The 18,473-nt window shown below is 35.7% G+C and overlaps 1 protein-coding gene across 4 annotated transcripts; it reads left to right on the forward strand.

Moving 5' to 3' along the window:
- The first annotated feature begins 10,690 nt into the window (after positions 1-10,690).
- LOC108483721 (protein ALTERED PHOSPHATE STARVATION RESPONSE 1) lies at positions 10,691-15,368 on the forward strand. 4 transcript variants are annotated; one of them, XM_053029328.1, is made up of 7 exons: positions 10,774-11,020; positions 11,220-11,253; positions 11,910-12,739; positions 13,091-13,272; positions 13,495-13,715; positions 14,352-14,682; positions 14,790-15,368. In XM_053029328.1, exons 3-7 carry the CDS (start codon positions 11,947-11,949, stop codon positions 15,219-15,221), a joined length of 1,959 nt encoding a protein of 652 aa, XP_052885288.1. In that variant the 5' UTR covers positions 10,774-11,020; positions 11,220-11,253; positions 11,910-11,946; the 3' UTR covers positions 15,222-15,368. The 4 variants fall into 4 exon arrangements, with proteins under 4 accessions (XP_052885287.1, XP_052885288.1, XP_052885285.1 ...); XM_053029327.1 differs by lacking the exon at positions 11,220-11,253 and having other exon boundaries at positions 10,691-10,811; XM_053029325.1 differs by having other exon boundaries at positions 10,774-11,331.
- The last annotated feature ends 3,105 nt before the right edge of the window (positions 15,369-18,473 follow it).

The raw sequence follows: 18,473 nt of genomic DNA on the forward strand, positions 1-18,473 counted from the left end.
ATTAATTTGATCATTTCTATGTGAATTTATTAAAATGGACTTATATGAAACATTGTAGAAATGTGATAGGTTAATCTATGAGGACCTATTAAAGCATGTAGTGAAAATAGTGGTTTTGCATGTCAAATACTCCTTTTCTTATGCATAGTGGCTGGCCATGATGGAGCATATATTACAATATGTGGTAAATTTCCATGAAGTGGTCATTATTTTATGTAAAAGAAAGGAAATAATAAAAGAAATAGAAAAGAAAAAAAGGCTTCATTCCTTTGTTTCTTCTTGACCGAAAATGAAGAGTGGATGAAAGGGGAGTATTCGCCATCCTAGGGTGATAATGAGGTAAGTAGTCTAGACTAGTTCTTGAAATTTTAGTTGATCTTGGGTGAGATATCAAGCTATTTTTGTAGCCCATGTGGAAATTTTGATATTGGAATGAGTAAGGTTTTCGCTATGGTGATTGATAAGGGTGATAGTTGTTGTTTCATACTAAATCTAGATGAACAAGGGTAGTTGCTTACATCTTAATAATTATGAGTTCCTTTCTTGAATCTACCTTAAACCCATGAAGCATTCGCCATGGTTGATAGTGAAGGGGTTGATTTATTTTCTTTATGTTAAATGAATAAGTGTGGATGGGTGAAGCTTGAATTAGTTAAATGTTCAAATAGGTTGTTTGGATGCTAATGCCGTATATGAGGATGTTGAACTTGATTAAACAATATTCGCTAGCATGATAAGTATGAAATGTTAAGTAGATGATAAAATTGAAGGGTGAAGTGGCTAATAGGGACTTTTAATGAAATTATGCCAAGGCCGAATGTATCATGAAATAAATAAAAATGCTAAATTGTGCTTGTATGTGTATTCGGCCAAGGAAGTGTGATATGAAGCTTTGATAGGCTTGAAAGATGAATGACCGAATGAGCTATAGGTCATGTATGGGTTAATTTTATGCATATGTGTGTGTGGCATTAGTAGTTAATGGCATTCGGCATTGTTTAACTAAAATTAGAAATGAATCTTAAAAGTTAAATAGGTTGCCCTAGTGGCCGAATGTGTTAAAAGCTAATGTATGGACAAATGATACGAATGAATTGGTTTCTGAAATGTGTATGGTTGCCGTATGTATGTGTTAGATTGAGAAGTAAATTTGTTTGATTTAGCTCAAGAGCAAAGGGGAACTAGATTGGATAAAGGAAAGGAGAAAGCAAACGAGTAGCCGATTTGGAACCGTTCTACCCCAAACAAGGTAAGTCATTAAGCACGTATTTGATATTGCTTAAATGATTGTAAAATTTATGCAATTGTGTTTAATGGGATGGTATATATATATATAAATGAAAATGTATGTGTATGGAGTGATGACATTTGTTGAATGTAAAAGAAATAGTGAAATGTGTAGAAAGTTTGCTTTCGGCACTAAGTGTGCGGGCAATACGTGTGTACGGTGACGAGATCGGCACTAAGTGTGTGTGCTGGAAATATATGGCACTAAGTGTGCGTGCTGGAAATATAAGGCACTAAGTGTGCATGCTGGAAAAATATGACACTATGTGTGCAAGTGGAAAAATACTGACCGGGTGTGCGAGCTCGGAGGGTATGGCAATTGTGTGTGCGGGCTTAAATTACGTGGCACTAAGTGTGCGAAATCGAGTAGTAAGCACTGTGTGTGCGTACTCTATATATATGGAGGTGTGTCTCCATTGAATTGAGTATGGACAGCGGATAGGGTAAGTACCTCGAGCTCATGACGAATAGAGAATACGCTCATGCTTGGGGTTGAATTTGATAAGCCTTAAATCTATGTGATGATTGAAATTGTATGGTTGTGCTGGAAAATGAGTTAATGTGTAAAAATGCTTCGATTATCTTGTTGTGTAAAATATGAAATGTGGATGTATGATTTGGTACGAGATTGGACCGAAAGGTCCGAGGTATTATGGTATAGATTCGATATGGATGAGTACCTAGCCTCGCTTTGTTGTACATGTTGTAGTAACTTTATCGGTGGATTGATGAATGCTTATGACTTATCGAGTTGTAAACTCACTCGGTGTTTTTCTTGTCACCCATTTTAGGTCTCTCGGACTCGTATTGTTTGCGTGATCGGGACCGTCGCTGAAGTCATCACAACGGCTGAAATCTTGTGGTATTGTTTTTGTTGTTGAAGAACATTTGGCATGTATAGGCTATTATATTTTGTTGAATTGTGGGTAGTAAACTTTAAGCCATGTGAAATGGCCTATGTGGTCGCCGAGTGGGATGCTAGAACCTATAGCCACGAGTCTTAGAAACTCTAATTTTGATAAGGTGGCCATAATTTGTGTCATGTATGATGGATGATTAAGGCCAAGGAAAATTCATGAAATTGGCATAGTTCATGCAGTAACTGTTGCGGACAGCAGCAGTGAGATGAGATTGAAAAATCACTAAAAATAGTAGAAGTAGAATTAAATAGTGAGTAAATTATGGAACTGAACCTTGATGAATCTATTTTTATATGGACGAAACGAAATGACCATATGAGCAGTATACTGAGAAATATTAAAGTTCTCGTGAGACAGGGCCAGAACAGTTTCTGGGTCCCCTGTCGCGACTTTTAAAATTTACCATAAATTATCCAGAAAGAATTAGGAGTCATGCCTTATATGTACAGATTCCATTTTGAGTCTAGTTTCATTAGAAATAAACGGAACCAGTATTAAAGCCCTGTACAGAGAGATATCCAAGTTGTAACATGCAAAGGTCAGAGCAGTCAATCCCTGTAACATGGGTGACTTTAACTAATAAACTGTACCAATTGGCCCAACCAAAAATTCTAAAAATAAATCCATGGATGGTTATATGAGTCTAAATTCAGGGAAAATTTACGAAACCAGTTTCCGAGTTTTGAAACTCGAGATATGATTTTTAAGGCGACGGTGATGCAGTTTTCCAGCCTGACTGGTAATGTCAAATTGGTTGGTATCTTGAGAGGATTTGGCCGTTAACCCCTCGTGTCCGACACCGGCGTCGGTCACGAGTTAGGGGTGTTACAGTTAAATTTAATGAATTTCATTTTTCGAGCCTAGGGGCGAAATCAAAAATTTTAAGAAAGATAGGGGCAAAATGGTAATTTTACCTAGCATGTAATAGAATGCAAATGTAAATGAAATGTGATAGATTAATAGTTAAATTTATCCATATAGATCCAGAAATACCAACAACAAAACTAGATCGATAAAAGCAAAAGGTTTCAGATTAGTTCACATTGAAATACGAATCATTTTCAAGGTAAGTTCATGTAACTTAAATATGTATGTTAATATGCTTGAATCAAATTGTATGATTGTGTTGATAAGCCTAGAAGAGTTGGGCTTTGAGTCTGGGATTCGGATAGAAGGAAACCTGAATAATTAGGAAGTTTTAAATATTATCGTTTAAGAAAAAAAAATTTGAATTACTACTAGCAAATTTTTACTGTATTTATTATTACGGATATTTTAAATTTTATTAGTATTATGGGATAAAATTATTACTATTAGAAAAAAATATTATCAGATGTATGTTTGAAAAATTTTATGAAAATTTTTATTTATCAGATTATTTGAAATTTTATTATTAGATATATTTATAAAATTATTATTATTGGTAATTAAATAAGTAACGAAGGGCTTATAGTGTGGGGAAAAGTCCAGGGTTCGGCCCACAAAATTCTTAAATTTGGCCTCTTAAGGAAATCTGGGTAGTAGGCCTTATTAATAAATTAGGCTGAGTTTTAGCATGAAGGAACGCCTGGCCTAGTGGCTAAGCATGCTAGGATGGTTCAGTTTTACCCGAGTTAAAGGTTAGACCAACGTTGCTTCAAGAGATTTGTGAGGCTCAGAAAGGTGATAGGGACTTGCAAGCTAAAATGGCTCAGTGTGAGGCGGGAAATGAATCAAATTTTAGTATTGGTACTGACGATTGTATGATGTACCGAGACAGAATTTGTGTACCCAAGGATAATGAGCTCATTCAGAAGATTTTACAAGAGGCACATAGTAGTTGTTTGTCTATCCACTCGGGTAGTGTGAAAATGTATAACGACTTGAAGAAAATGTACTGATGGTCGGAGATGAAAAGAGACATTTCAGAGTTTGTTTCTAAGTGTCTAGCTTGTTAGCAAGTGAAAACCGAACACCAAGTACATTCGGGTTTACTTCAACCTATCATGATTCCCGAGTGGAAGTGGAATCGAATTACTATGGACTTTGTGAGAGTTTGTCGGTGACCCCGAAGAAGAAAGATGTCATGTGGATTGTGGTTGATCGACTGACAAAGTCAGCCCACTTTATCCCGATATGTACAAACTACTCACTCGATAAGCTAGCTGACTTGTACATTTCTGAAATTGCGAGACTTCATAGAGTGCCCTTGTTGATTATTTCAAATAGAGACCCGAGGTTTACCTCGAGGTTTTGGAAGAAATTACAAGAGGCTTTGGAACAAAATTGATCTTTAGCACAGCTTTCCACTCACAAACCGACGGACAGTCAGAGAGAGTAATTCATATCTTAGAAGATATGTTGCGGTGTTGTATTCTCGAGTTCCAAGGCATCTGGGAAAAGTATTTACCGCTGGTGGAATTCACCTACAACAATAGTTATCAGTCGAGTTTGAAAATGGTGCCTTATGAAGCTTTGTATGGGCGTAAGTGCCGAACGTCTTTATATTGGACCGAGCTGAGAGAGAATCAGATTCACGGGGTCGACATAGTCAGAGAAACTGAAGAAAAGGCTAAAGTGATTCGTAATTGTATAAAGGCCGCATCGGATAGATAGAAATCCTACTTGGATTTGAAATAGAAATAGATCAAGTTTCAAGTCGGGGATAAAGTGTTTTTAAAGTTATCCCGATGGAAGAAGGTTCTCCGATTCGGAAGGAAAGGCAAATTAAGTTCACGGTTTATTGGACCTTATGAGGTGACCGAGAGAATTGGACAAGTAGCATACCAATTGGCTTTGCCCTCAGAATTGGGAAAGATTCACAACGTGTTTCATGTGTCAATTTTATGTCGATATAGATCGGATCCTTTGCATGTGATCACGCCAACTGAGGTTGAGATTCAGCGAGACATGACTTATGGCGAAGAGCCGGTTAAGATTTTGGCTCGAGAGATTAAACAATTGAAGAATAAAAGTATAGCACTTGTTAAAGTATTATGGCATAGACATGTAGTCGAAGAAGCCACATGGGAACCCGAGGAGACCATGAGAGACCAATACCCGAATCTATTCATCAGTAAGATTTTCGGGGACAAAAATCCCTAAGGGGGGAGAATTGTAACAGACCGATTTTGGGGATAGTCAGAATAGTGATTATGAAACCACTATTCCAAAGCCCTATAAATTATTTTAATATTATTTTATGTGTGATGACATGATTATAAAGGTGCATGATAAATTTGGTGAATTAATTTTAGCGTTTGAGAGCTTAATCGTGCAAAAGGACTAAATCGCATAAAGTGCAAAAGTCCTATTTTGATAGCTAAGGGTGTCAAATAGCTAGAGAACCAAAATTTGGGGTTTTTAAAGGGAAATAGACCTTAAAAATAGTGCTTGGCCGGCCATGGGGACAAGAATGGTCAAAATGTCAAATTAAGAGGGTTTTGGTAGCTTATTTGACTAAAATAGAAATAAAATAAAAGAAAGATGATATCATTCCTTTTCACCATTTCTTCTCCACTGAAAATTTAGCCATTTTTTGGGTTTGAAAGCTTGAAAATTTCAGCCACTTAATCTCTCTACAAGTAAGTGATCTTGAGGGTTTTTCTTGATGATTTTTATACTTTTAGAACCCTTGTAACATGAGCTTTAAAATGAGGGGACTATTTTGTAAAATGGTTGATAGTATAGGGTTTTACCATGAGTGTATTCATGTTGTTTTCTGAAAATTTATGTAAGAAAATGAGTATGGTGGTGTAATAAACAACTTTTGTGAAGTAGTTTTCATGAAAACCCTAACTAAGGACCATTTTGCATAAGTTGTAAAATAGGTGATAAATGTGTGAAATAATGAGAATTGTAGGCTGCTTCTAGTATAAAAGCTAATCGCCTAGGCTTGGTTAGTGAGAAAGTATGATAAAAATTGATTTTCAAACCTAGGGGTAAAATGGTCATTTTGTGAAAATCTAGGGGCAAAATGGTCATTTTGCTCAATTATGAATTTTCGAGTGTCTAGATTAATAAAATGATTAAATGTGTGAATTTTCATCATTATAGATGAAGAATTACAAAATCCAGACCTAGATCGGGAAAAAGTAAAGCTAGTGGACTAAGCCGAAATAGTCGTCATATTTTGAATATCGAGGTAAGTTGTATGTTAATAATACAACTATATCTTTATGATGTGTAATTGAGTGGATATGGCCTAAATTTTCTTAATTTTGAATGCGAGAATACATGTTGAGAAATTTACGTAGTAAAGACTTTTGTTGAACATTTGGAATAAACTTGGATATTTGTACCGTGATAATGGGTGATATGTGTGCTAGTGTAAGACATGTTTGGGACATGCATCAGCCATAGTATGATAGCTTGTGTAAGACATGTCTGGGACATGCATCGGCCTCGAGATATTTACGCCAGTGTAAGACATGTCTAGGACATGCATCGGTATTGAGACAAGAGCTAGTGTAAGACATGTCTGGGACATGCATCGGCCTCGCGATATACAAGCTAGTGTAAAACCTGTCTGGGATATGGCGTCAGATTGTGGTCTGTCAATGTAAGACCTGTCTGGGACATGGAATCGGCACCAATAGATGAAAGCCAGACCTGTTTGGGACATAGCATCGGCTTCGCTATATGAAAGCCAGTGTAAGACCATGTTTGGGACATGGCGTCGGTATCTTAACACATGTTAGGGCTATTGAGTATCCGGTTGTATTCCAAATGGTCAAATAAAAGGTTTATGATTTATATCAAAATGAGAAAAGTTATGATCATGTGATGAGTGGTACAGGTACCTAATTAAAATGAATGAGATATGCGCTCAATGTATGCGATATGAGTTGTATTGGATGGTGATGAGTAAGTTGTACTTACATTTAATCATGGTACTCATGAATAAATTATGAAAGGTTATGAGCATATTGCTTTATGATAAGTAGTTGTTGTTTATTTTCATGCAGCTTACTAAGCTTTATGCTTGCCCCGTTTCTTTCCATTTTCTTATAGTGCCGCCTAATTAGCTCGTGGATCAATGGACGTCAGAGGCATCGATCACACTATCAATCAAAGTACTTGGTATAGTTAGATCTTTTATTTTGATTATGGCATATATAGGACTCTGACTTTTGAGTTTTGTGTCATTGTTAATTGGCCAAATATGTTGGCTTACTTTAGCATTTGATTCATTTTGTATAAGGCCATGGAAAATGGCTAATATTGAAGTTATTATGTGAATGCAAGCTAGTCTTTCATGAATGTGAAATTGTTGGCATAGTTGAATATATGTAATGTATATGGGCCTTAACTATGGTTGTTTGGTTGATAAATCATATTAAGTTAATAACTTTGATGCGTTGGTTGATGTTAGATTGTGTTTCAGGATGGGAAAGGCTTGGTAGATAGCCTTATATTGTCCACACGGGTAGACACACGGGTGTGTGTCTAGGCTTTCTGTGACACAAGGTCAGCCCCATAGGTGTGTCGTTCGGCCGTGTGTCCCCTGCACGTAAAATTTGCAACTCAAAATGCATGATAGTAAACACACGTGTAGAGACACGGTCGTGTGTCTTAGCCGTATGGAGGACACGACCTCTGGCCACAGGCGTGTGCCTTGGCCATGTGCCCCAAATTGGGTACTGAAATCAAAAACAGAATGTTAAGGTTTCTAGACACTAGATAAGACACAAGCATGTCATGGTCGTTTGAAAGACACAGGCCATAGACACGGGCGTGTTTCAGGCCGTGTGAAAACCCCTGTAGGTTCGAATTTTGAATTTAATTCACATGGGAATAAGGCATGAGGGTGTCCCTAGATGCTTAGGCCATATGTGTCACACGAAAATTAGCACGGCCATGTTATAATGACCACACGGGCGTGTTGCCCTTCCACACAGGTGTGTGCCCTATTTCAAGAGTTATTTTTATTTAGTCGGTTTAAGGACCCGAGTTGGTTCCAAATGGATTCCAATGAAAGTTTGAGGCATCGTAGGCCCATATGAAGGAGTTTAAATAAAGTTCGAAAGAGCTTTAAATTTGATCAAGTCTTGGTGATTCGGAAACGATTGTATGCATGTGATTAAGTATGGTAATACCTCGTGCCCAGTCCCGGCCTCAAACTCGGGTAAGGGGTGTTACATTTAAGGCCTCTTAGGCTCGTTTAAGGGACACTGTAATTGGTTATGATTTTGTTGTATTCAAATTGATAATTGTATATGAAATGTAGTTTTAAAAGTATTGTAAGTCTAGTAATACTCTGTAACCCTATTCTGGCGTTGAATATAGGTGAAGGGTGTTATAGCCTTTTTATTATGTACCCTAATAGGTACTTTTGCACATGTGTATATTACCCTAACATCCATCGAGATTTCAATACTTTGACGGAAAAGACTATTGAATTGTAGAAAGGTGAAATTAATAGAAGTTTGTAATGTGATGAGCTCATCTATGTTTACTTGATATTCATGTGAGATTATGCAACTAACTTGTTTGGATAAGTGTATGTGTTTAGGTAACTTACCCAAAATTGATAGAATGTATATTTATGTTTACTTGTATTAATAAATATGACCAATAAGTTTATTTTCCGTTATACGAACTTACTAAGCATAAAATGCTTACTCTGTTTATTTTCACTATTTTATAATGCTCAAAAGCTTGCGAAGGTTGGAAGTCAATCGGAGTAATCATCACACTATCCATTATCACATTAAATAGAAATCTCATTTTGGTATAATGGTATGTATAAGCTTATTTGGCCAATGATGGCTTGTAATTGTGGTCTTGTAATCTAGCCATTAGAGTGGCTAGTGAAGGTCTAAATTTGACTATTTTTGAAGTAATATTTTGGTAATCACATAAGTGCTTATTATGTGTTAGTTGTTGGAATTATGTTAACATAATAGTTTATGATAAAAGTAAGTTTATATCCATTGATGCATGAAATAATACCATATGATTAATGTCAAATTTTGTGTGAATATGATGTTGGATTGGTGAATATATGCTTGTGAGTTTTGGTGCAGGAAAATGGTAAGTTTTGGGTGACAAATGAGGCTAGGAAATGGCCTTATTTTGTCTACATGGACAGACACACGGGTGTGTGTCTTAGCCGTGTGTGACACATGACTTGTCCCATAGGCATGTGGTCCGGTCGTGTGTCCCCTACATCTTAAAAATGAGAAGCAGAATGCTCTGAATTGGGCACATGGGCAGAGACACGCACCCGTGTCTCTACCATGTGGTTGACACGGACTTGAACACAGGCGTGTTACATGGCCATGTGAAAACTGCACCTAAATTTCAAAAATAAAAATTTACCACACGGCCTAGCACACGGACGTGTGACTTGGCCGTGTGACTTCAATTTCTTCATGCCTTAAAAGTTAGAGAGTTATACGGGTTAGGGACATGGGCGTGTGAGCCCTGCAACCTTGGAAAATTTTTGAAGTTTTTTGAAAATCTTTATGAGTTTTCGATTAAGTATCGATTTGATTCTAATACTCGTATTGGACCTCGAGGGTCTAAGTAAGGGACGTTTTGATTGATTTCGATAAATGAATAGTAATCTGCATAAATTATCTGTAAAATGTTCTAAATATTTTAGTAATACTTCAAAACCCTATTTCGATGATGAGTACGGGTTAGGGGTTTTACAAGAAAATTGTCCACATCTCTTATAGACATCATCCCTTAAACTCTTTCGACTTGGGGATATCCATTTTGCGCTACTTAAGGACTGAAGCTAGCATCATTTTTCCCATAGCAACTCTGCACACAACGAGTTCTCCCTCAAGCTCCTTAATTTTTTCCATCATGGCCTTAGTTTTCTCCTTCAAAGCCACGACCATAGCTTTGAGAGCATTATTCTTCTTAGTCAGCTTCTCAGTTTGATCATCGATGGAGGCATTTAGAGCCTCTTTCATCACATCCCAATTGGCATTAAAAGCCTCCACCACATAGTCCCTAAGCTGCACTCTCATCAAGTCTAACTCTTCAATACGCCCCTCAACTACCTTGAATGTTTCCTTCACACCACCTATGGATATCTCGAGATTGACAATTTGATTTTCCAAAACCAACAACATATCCCTCGATCTGTTATTTTTCTTGGCCTCTCATAGGTTTCCATCGGGACATTTTGATTGTCTCATCCTTTCTTCATCTCAATTGGTGCCTTCGAATACTGGCTCAGATACCAACTGTCACGAGGCTAGAGCTTTAGTCTAGCAAACCACACAGCCTTAGGTAATTCCTTGGGTTCAATTCCTGCCTAACTGAGCCTACTCTCGAACAATGAGAATTCTTACAAAAATTGTCTAAGGCACCAAAGCAAAGTAGAAGCAAAATCGAAAGAAAAAATAAGCTGCAAATGAATAAGAAGCCACAGAAAAATAACACATACCACGTATTTGAGTAAATGTTTTAAAAAAATAAACTATTACTTTGAAGGTTTGCAATTGAGTGAATACAAATAAATGTGAAGACATCTATTTATAGTTGAGCTCCCCCAAATCCAAAGATATAGATTGAGTTACATATTGAGTTACATCGATGATTAAGATTTGTGCCTATCTACAAAATTTAAGCTCTTCCCTCTGCTTTGGATGCTTTTGTCTTTGGGTGAGCTCTTCTCACTTGATGCTTCTTTCTTTTTTCTTTCTCTTTCTCTCTCTCTCTCTGGAAAGCTAAGCAAATAAGAAGTCTTTCACCTTTCTTTTTGGTGGCGGGTGCTTTTCATCTTTTAAGTTTTAATAAGTTTTTGCAATTCCTCTCATTTCCCCTCTGTTTCGAGTTTTGACTTTTTTCTTTATCATTGCTTCAGTCATAAGGTAGATTGCTTCCTTTTGTTTTTACTGTTTTAGTTTTCCAACAAGAAAGAAGAAGCATGTCTCTGTCTCTGGCAGTTTCTATTACAGTCACATTGTCTTCTTGTCGTTTTTTCTACCTTTTCTTTCCTTTTAGATATTACTCAAAATTATCTTACTGAGGAACCCTTTTCTCTTTGGTCTTGGAATTGCTGTATTGCAGCTTTAGTTTGAGCAATAAAGATTTTGGAAGCTAGGTGCGTCTTTTTTTTTGTTTTGTTTTTTTTTTTGCCTTGTTGAGGATCTGAATCAGCGGTCGTTGAAAGGCATGTAATGTAAGAATTTTAGGTTTGAAGTTTTGATCTTTGATTATATTGATGATCACTTTGATTGAGAAACCTTGTTAGAATCCTAAGGACAAAGGCATCCATTTGAATCTATTGCTACTTTATGGTAGGTAGATGATATGATAGCATACAAAGCAACTGGTTTCTTTTTCTTGTTTTCTAGTCTTTTTCTTTTGTCTTCTATGAGGCCTTTGGTAACCGTAAAAGTAAGGTATGAAGATCCTGCAGAAGCAACAGATTGTGGTTACGAGTATCATTTTACCCAAGGGAACCTGACTGCTGCTTTGTTAACGCATGAGTTGTAAAATTTCTTTGAGATTAACTACTCGCTTTGCGATATTTGAGATCTTTGAATTTCCCGGAAAGGAATTCATATGTATGAGAAATACAAATTTGCCTTTTAGGGCGTTGGTGTGTTCTTTTTATGGTTGTGATCATTTCAGCTTAATGGAAATAGAATGCATGATTAACCATAGAAATAGGATTGGGTCTTACTTTTTTTCTTTTTCAGCATTATAAGCAACACTTAAGTTGTAGAGAAATGGGCTTGATTTTGTGTAATGCAGGTTAAAGTAGATACTTTAATGATCCCTGATTGAGAAAATGGGTTGTGCTGCTTCAAGGATCCAGAGAGAAGGGAGGGTGCAGGTTTGTAAGGAGCGGAAGAAGCTTATGAAACAATTGGTGGGATATAGAGGAGAATTTGCGGATGCCCAGTTGGCATATTTGAGGGCATTGAAGAATACTGGTGTAACCCTGAGACAGTTTACTGAGTCCGACTCATTAGAACTTGAAAATACCTCTCATTGCTTGACATTACCTCCCTCTCCACCTTCCCCATTACCTCCTCCTCCTCCGCCACCACCTTCTTTTAGTCCTGATCCAAGAAAGGCCGGTGAAAATGGTATTATCGAAGCTGCCCAAGATGAAAGCGCAAAGGTTAATCAGGATGAGTGTTCTACCCCACCACCTCCTACTGCAAGCTCTTCATGGACCTATTGGGACCTTTTTGAGTCTACTTCACCTCTCCATCATCCAAAACAGAGTGAAACAGTGGAACCAATTCAGGAGGAAAGTTGGGCAGAGAGTAGGATGCAGTTTGAGGATGAAAATCCTGGAGAAGAACTTGTCGAAGGTTTTGCCATAAATACTCCCCCTATGAGGTCTCTGCGAAGGGAAATAGCTGATAATAGCTCATCAATCATGAGCTGGTATAATAAAGATTCGACAGATGTAGCCATGTTAGTATTGAAGAACAACAAGACCTTAGAGGGAATTATGAAGGACTTAGATGACTACTTTTTGAAGGCATCAGCTGGTGGGAAGGAAATAGCTGTTTTTACAGACATCAACATAGGGAACAATTCTCTTCCATGGAAACTCAATGAAAACAAAAGTAAGCAAACCTTTTAATGATTTGTTATTTTACGAGTATCATTTCCCTATGTTTAAGTGCTTCTTTTTTTTTTTTTTTCTTATGGTAAAAACATGGATAGGAAGCTCTATCTGATGCAATTGTCTAAGCCGAAACTGGAATTATATTTGTCTTCATGCTTCTGTGCTTTTTTCTTCTCTTGGCAATATGGATACCAATTTAGGCCTTAAAGTGAATACTAATGAACTTTTTACTTTGGTAATTGTTATTTGATCTTGTAATAAGTGATTTGAGCATCAAATAGCCAGTATCTGGCTGGCTGCATTGTGTTGTAATAAATGCACACTGTTTCCAAACTTGTCTACACTACAGGAAACAGGAGCAATTCTGCAAAGGTTTTTAGTGCGTTGTCATGGAGCTGGTCTTCTAAGTCCCTTCAGCTTGCAAGAGATGCTTTTCAGTGTCGATATAGCAAGCCATGCAATCCTGGAGCTCATTGCATTACTCTTGATAAGCTATATGTTGCAGAGCAGAAGCTTTACAAGGAAGTAAAGGTAAGAGTGATACCTAGCCTGGTCATTTGATTACAACTTGAATAAATTATAATGTGCTATTGATTGTGATTTTGGTGGCAATGTCAGAATCTTTTAATGCATACATCGGTATGAATCTTTTAAGCTATATATTGACTATTTTATGACCATGCTTTGCCTTGGTTTCTGTTTCATATTGACTTCTGTATGAGTCTTATCCTAATGTGATAATGATGTTTGTAGGAGGAAGAAGTTACCAAATTGGAGCTTGAAAAGAAATTGATGTTGCTCCAAAAGCAAGATGAAAACCATGACTGGACCAAGACTCAGAAAATCAAATCAAGTGTTGAGAATCTGGAGAATGACATGACACGCTTGCAACATTCAATAAGTACAGCCTGTTCATCTATATTGGAGCTAATTGATGAGGAGCTTTACCCACAACTGGTTGCATTAACTTCAGGGTAAGATCTGGTTGCTATGCTACATGAGTACATATTTAGATTTCTTTAACCGGTTCAGTGATACACAAAGGCGTAGTTAGGGGAGAAGGCAGGGGCTTTGACCCCCTGGTTAAATGGGGTCTCTTACCATTATTCATAGTGCAATTTTAGTCCTTTTGAAGTAAAATTTTTAACTTTGTACCCCCAAAAAAAAAAAAAAAAAAAATTGGCCCTCCAAATTCCAAGATTCTAGCTTTGCCCTGGTGATACTTAAATGAAGAGATACTCCAAAAACCTCAAAGTTCTGGTGTGATGCGGTTGTCGATAGGGTCCTCATTACCAAAGTAATTTAGCATTATTTGATTTCTGGAAATTCACTTATTTTTGAAGGGGCTTTCACAAGGTGTCAAGTATACATTAATTCAAGAAAAAACCATATGTGTATGATGAAATCTTCTTATTTATAATTCCAACTTAAATTATCTTCCGTGTCTTGTTTCAGTTTTTAGTGAAATTGTCCATAAGCCTTAAGCAGTTATTGATTAGGTGTCTTTTTTTTAATCATCTTGGGGTGATTGAACTATTTGAATTATGGTTTATATTTCAGTAGTGTATAAGATTGAATTTGCTCAAATTGTCTAATCTTCCCAATTACAGTCTGATGGGGATGTGGAAAATGATGTACAAATCTCATCAATTTCAGAACCATATTTCAAAGCAGTTGAATCATCTCACTGATCATTTAAGCATGGATTTGACTACTGAATCCCGTCTTCAGGCTACAGCTCAGCTTGAAACTGAGGTTTCTTTCTGGTATTATAGCTTCTGTAGGCTCATAAAATCTCAACAAGAGTATTTAAGAACACTCTGCCAGTGGATCCAACTTACTGATTGCCTTGTAAGCAACCAGCAGCAGAGTCATTGCTCATCTGCAGTTCGTAGGCTTTGTGAAGAATGGCATCTTGGTTTTGAAAAATTACCTGATAAGGTAAACTTTACTATACAAGTATTAGGGATATGGTGCTCAAGCAGTTCTTTAGTTAAATTATCTCCTCTATGCTATCATTTTGAGTTATATCTCTACGGTGCATGCAGGTGGCATCAGAGACCATTAAGAGTTTTTTGTTGGCTATCCAATCTATAATCCAACAGCAGGCTGTGGAGCACAACCAGAAAAGAAAATATGAGAAGCTTCAGAAAAGGTTGCAGAAGGAGTTAATTTCACTGACTGAGATGGAGAAAAAGGTTGAGGGAAGCGTATTAACTTTAGATATGAACTCCACGCTGAGCCCAAAGCATCCTCTTTCATTGAAGCGTGCCAAAACTGAAGCCTTAAAGAAGCGAGTTGATGTGGAGAAAGGCAAACATCTAAACTCAGTCCAATTAAGCAAGACCATGATTTTAAGCAATCTAAAAACTAGCCTTCCCAATGTATTTCAGGCATTAATGGGATTCTCGAAAGCTTGTGTTGAGGTCTTTGAGGCCATTCATGGCAACAGTCAGCCAGAAATTCCTTGTGCCTCATAGAACTCAAACTAAATTTTATTGAATGGTGGAAATGTATATAAATGCTTTCTACCGTAAATTGTCTGTCAAGGTGAACTGAATGTCTTGCCATTCTAGAGAATGATATATACCTTTTAATCAGTGAAGTTTTGATTAAGGTAAACAAAATTCAATATCACTCTAATTGTTGAAATTAATCACTGTTGTAAAAAAATAGGTTAATCCATTATTATTGACGTGATTGACAAGTGGTATTTTTTCTTTTTTGGAATTTTGATTAAAGTTAGGGTCCTTTAGTCCAAAACAGTTTTTATTTTTATTTTTTTCTACATGGTGAAAAGCTGCTTCATTATAACAACCAACAGAACGGGAGCATTGCCTCCTAAGCATTTCGATGATGCTCAGAAGCTTGTAAAATTGTCAGAAAGCGAGTGAACGAGTTCTTCATTTGCACCAATGCCTGTAGGATTAAGATGCTATCTTACTAATTCAAATTCAAGAATTATGGATAAAGAAAACCTAGAATCATAAAGCTTTAGCTGAAGACACAACCAAAGAGAAAAATAAGGAAACGCAAATAAAAATTTAACTGAAAATGTCAATTAATGGATTAAAACTCAGTTTTTTTTTTCGGTTATGGTTTTTTATTAGAAAATATAGACATCACATATATAATAAGGGTAATTACATGTTATTATTTATTATCATGATAGGTTAGCCCAAATTAAAAGTGATCTAATTTGGTTAGAATTTTATTGGACTTCATTTATTAAATAAAGTATGGGTTAAATATGTGTAGATACTCTAGTAATTGAGTTCTAATCAAATTCTAATTAATGATGGGCTAATTAGAAATTGATTAGAACTAATATGCCAAATTTATAAATATTAGGGTTATTGTCCCCAAATTATACACAATATATCTTTTCTAATGTCCCATCATTAGGAAAGAGAGAGCAAATATTCTTTGAAGTTCTTGTGTGCTAATTTGGAAGATCAAATCCCCAAGATCCGGTAAAACTTCAAGGAATTCATGGATTCAGGTATACTTTCGCGTCTAGTTTTGTTCTTGATTTATTCTTGATGATTTGACGTGATAGATCCTGGTTTATTTAGTTTTATTTTTAGACTAATTTTACAAATCTAACAAATGGCATCCAAGCCTCGTCATATCGAATCATTGAGAATTGATTAAGGTTCTTATTTTGAATAATTGATTCATGAAGTTTTATGGGTTTATATATTGATCTTTGAAGGTTTATATTAAAGTAAATTTTTTTAAGATCTTGATTATCTTGAATTCATCTTAAAATTTTAGGGTTTTGTTTTAATTTTTAATTTGAGTGATTTTCGAATTGATGAATTTAATTACAAAAGTTTTTGCGTTTTAATCTTTTTCTTGCGATTCAATTGTTTTCTTTATTCATGATTTGTGTTACTGTATTTGCAAAATCATGTTTTTGTCACTTTGTGCCTTTTCTTTGAAAGCATTTTATTTTTTTTTATTTTTTTAATGGTCTAAGGAAATTATTTTGATGTTAAAAAAAAAGGGTTAACATATACACATGGCTTAATTCTTTAATATATATTTTATTATATATAAATATATAATATATGCATGCTTTGATTGGTTTAATGCATGTTAGTTTTAAAAATTATATAAATATATATATGATTATCTTTTAATTTGATTAAAAGATGAAATTAAGGTAAATTTTTGAAACAAATAAATTCAGATTTTGGCTTTTAATTAAGGATGCCTAATATTTTAAATAAATTAGTTAAAACAAAATACCGCTAAAGTGACCTCTTTGTGTAGATTAGTTTATTTGAAATATTAAGATGATTATATGTTTTTGTGATTCATGCGTTTATTAATTGACCAAAAGGTAGGTTAATATTTGGTAGAATTTTAACGACATTTGTGGTGATAAATGTGTGACAATTATAAGGTATTTTATGTGAGTAATAAGTTAGTCCAAAGATTAATTCATTGTTTGACATAATTTATTATCAATGTTTGATTGCTACAACAAGAGTACCGCTTACTGTTAATATTACTGTCCAAAGATTTGATATTAATGTTGTGTTTGGTATCTTGAGATGAGATTAGCCATTGAATTTATTGTTTACTTATGAATAGTGATTTAAGCTTGTTTTTGTTCTATATCCAGCTAAATCATCTTCTGCTGTCATAAAATTTGCTAATATAAATTCTATACCCATGCACTAATTTTAAGGAATGGAAAAGGCACTTACTTATAGTGCTTGGTTGTATGGATATAAACCTTGCACTAAGGGAAGAACAACCTGCACCTCTCACTACGGAAAGCACCCTGATGTTAGGAGGGATTTTGAGAGGTGGGATTGTTCAAATCGTATGAGTCTAATGATCATGAAACACAACATTCTAGAAGCCTTTAGGGGCACAAAATCTGAAGAGATTACTCAGGCCAAGGGTTTCCTTAATGAAATTGAGAAACGTTTTGCTAAAAACGATAAGGTTGAGATGACATCACTTCTGAATACTTTGATGTCTATGAAGTATAAAGGTCAATGAAACATAAGTGAATACATTATGGAGATGTTCCATACTGCTTTAGGACTTAAGGCACTTAAGATCGAGCTTTCTGAGGAATTGCTTGTTTTTATGGTTTTGGTATCGCTTCTTGCACAGTTTAATCAATTTAAAATTAATTATAATTGTCAAAAGGAGAAATGGACCCTAAATGAGCTCATTTTTCATTTTGTGCAAAAGGAAGAAAGGTTGAAGCGTGATAAGTCTGAAAGTGCTCATTTTGCCAATACCCCTAAAGACAAGGGAATGAAAAGAAAATATCAGAATGAAGCTGCTAAGGGTCCAGCTCAAAAGAAACAATAACAAGTTACAGAGAGTTGTTTCTTTTATAACAAGTCTAGACACGTAAAGAAAGATTGTACCAAATATCATGCTTGACGTGCAAAGAAAGGTATAATTCTTAATTTGGTCTGTTATAAGATCAATTTAGCTTCAGTACCTAGAAACACTTGGTAGATAGATTCTGGTGCTACTACTCACATAAGTGTTTCTATGCAGGGTTGCCTGAGTTACCGAAAGCCAAGTGATGGTGAAAAGCACATCTTTGTGGGCGATGGAAAATCGGTAGAAGTGGAAGCCATTAGGCATTTTAGGTTGTTATTAGGAATTGGTTTTTATTTGGATTTAGAAGACACTTTTATTGTATCGTTATTTAGATGGAATTTAGTTTCTATTTCTTCGTTGGACAAATTAGG

The sequence above is a fragment of the Gossypium arboreum genome, chromosome 1 (assembly GCF_025698485.1).
Source record: "Gossypium arboreum isolate Shixiya-1 chromosome 1, ASM2569848v2, whole genome shotgun sequence".
NCBI lineage: Eukaryota > Viridiplantae > Streptophyta > Magnoliopsida > Malvales > Malvaceae > Gossypium > Gossypium arboreum.

Coding starts and splice junctions, on each gene's coding strand:
- LOC108483721 (XM_053029327.1), top strand. CDS start 11,947: ATGGGTTGTGCTGCTTCAAGGATCCAGAGAGAAGGGAGGGTGCAGGTT. Junction 12,740..13,090: donor GAAACTCAATGAAAACAAAA/GTAAGCAAACCT, acceptor TCTACACTACAG/GAAACAGGAGCAATTCTGCA. Junction 14,683..14,789: donor TTGAAAAATTACCTGATAAG/GTAAACTTTACT, acceptor CGGTGCATGCAG/GTGGCATCAGAGACCATTAA.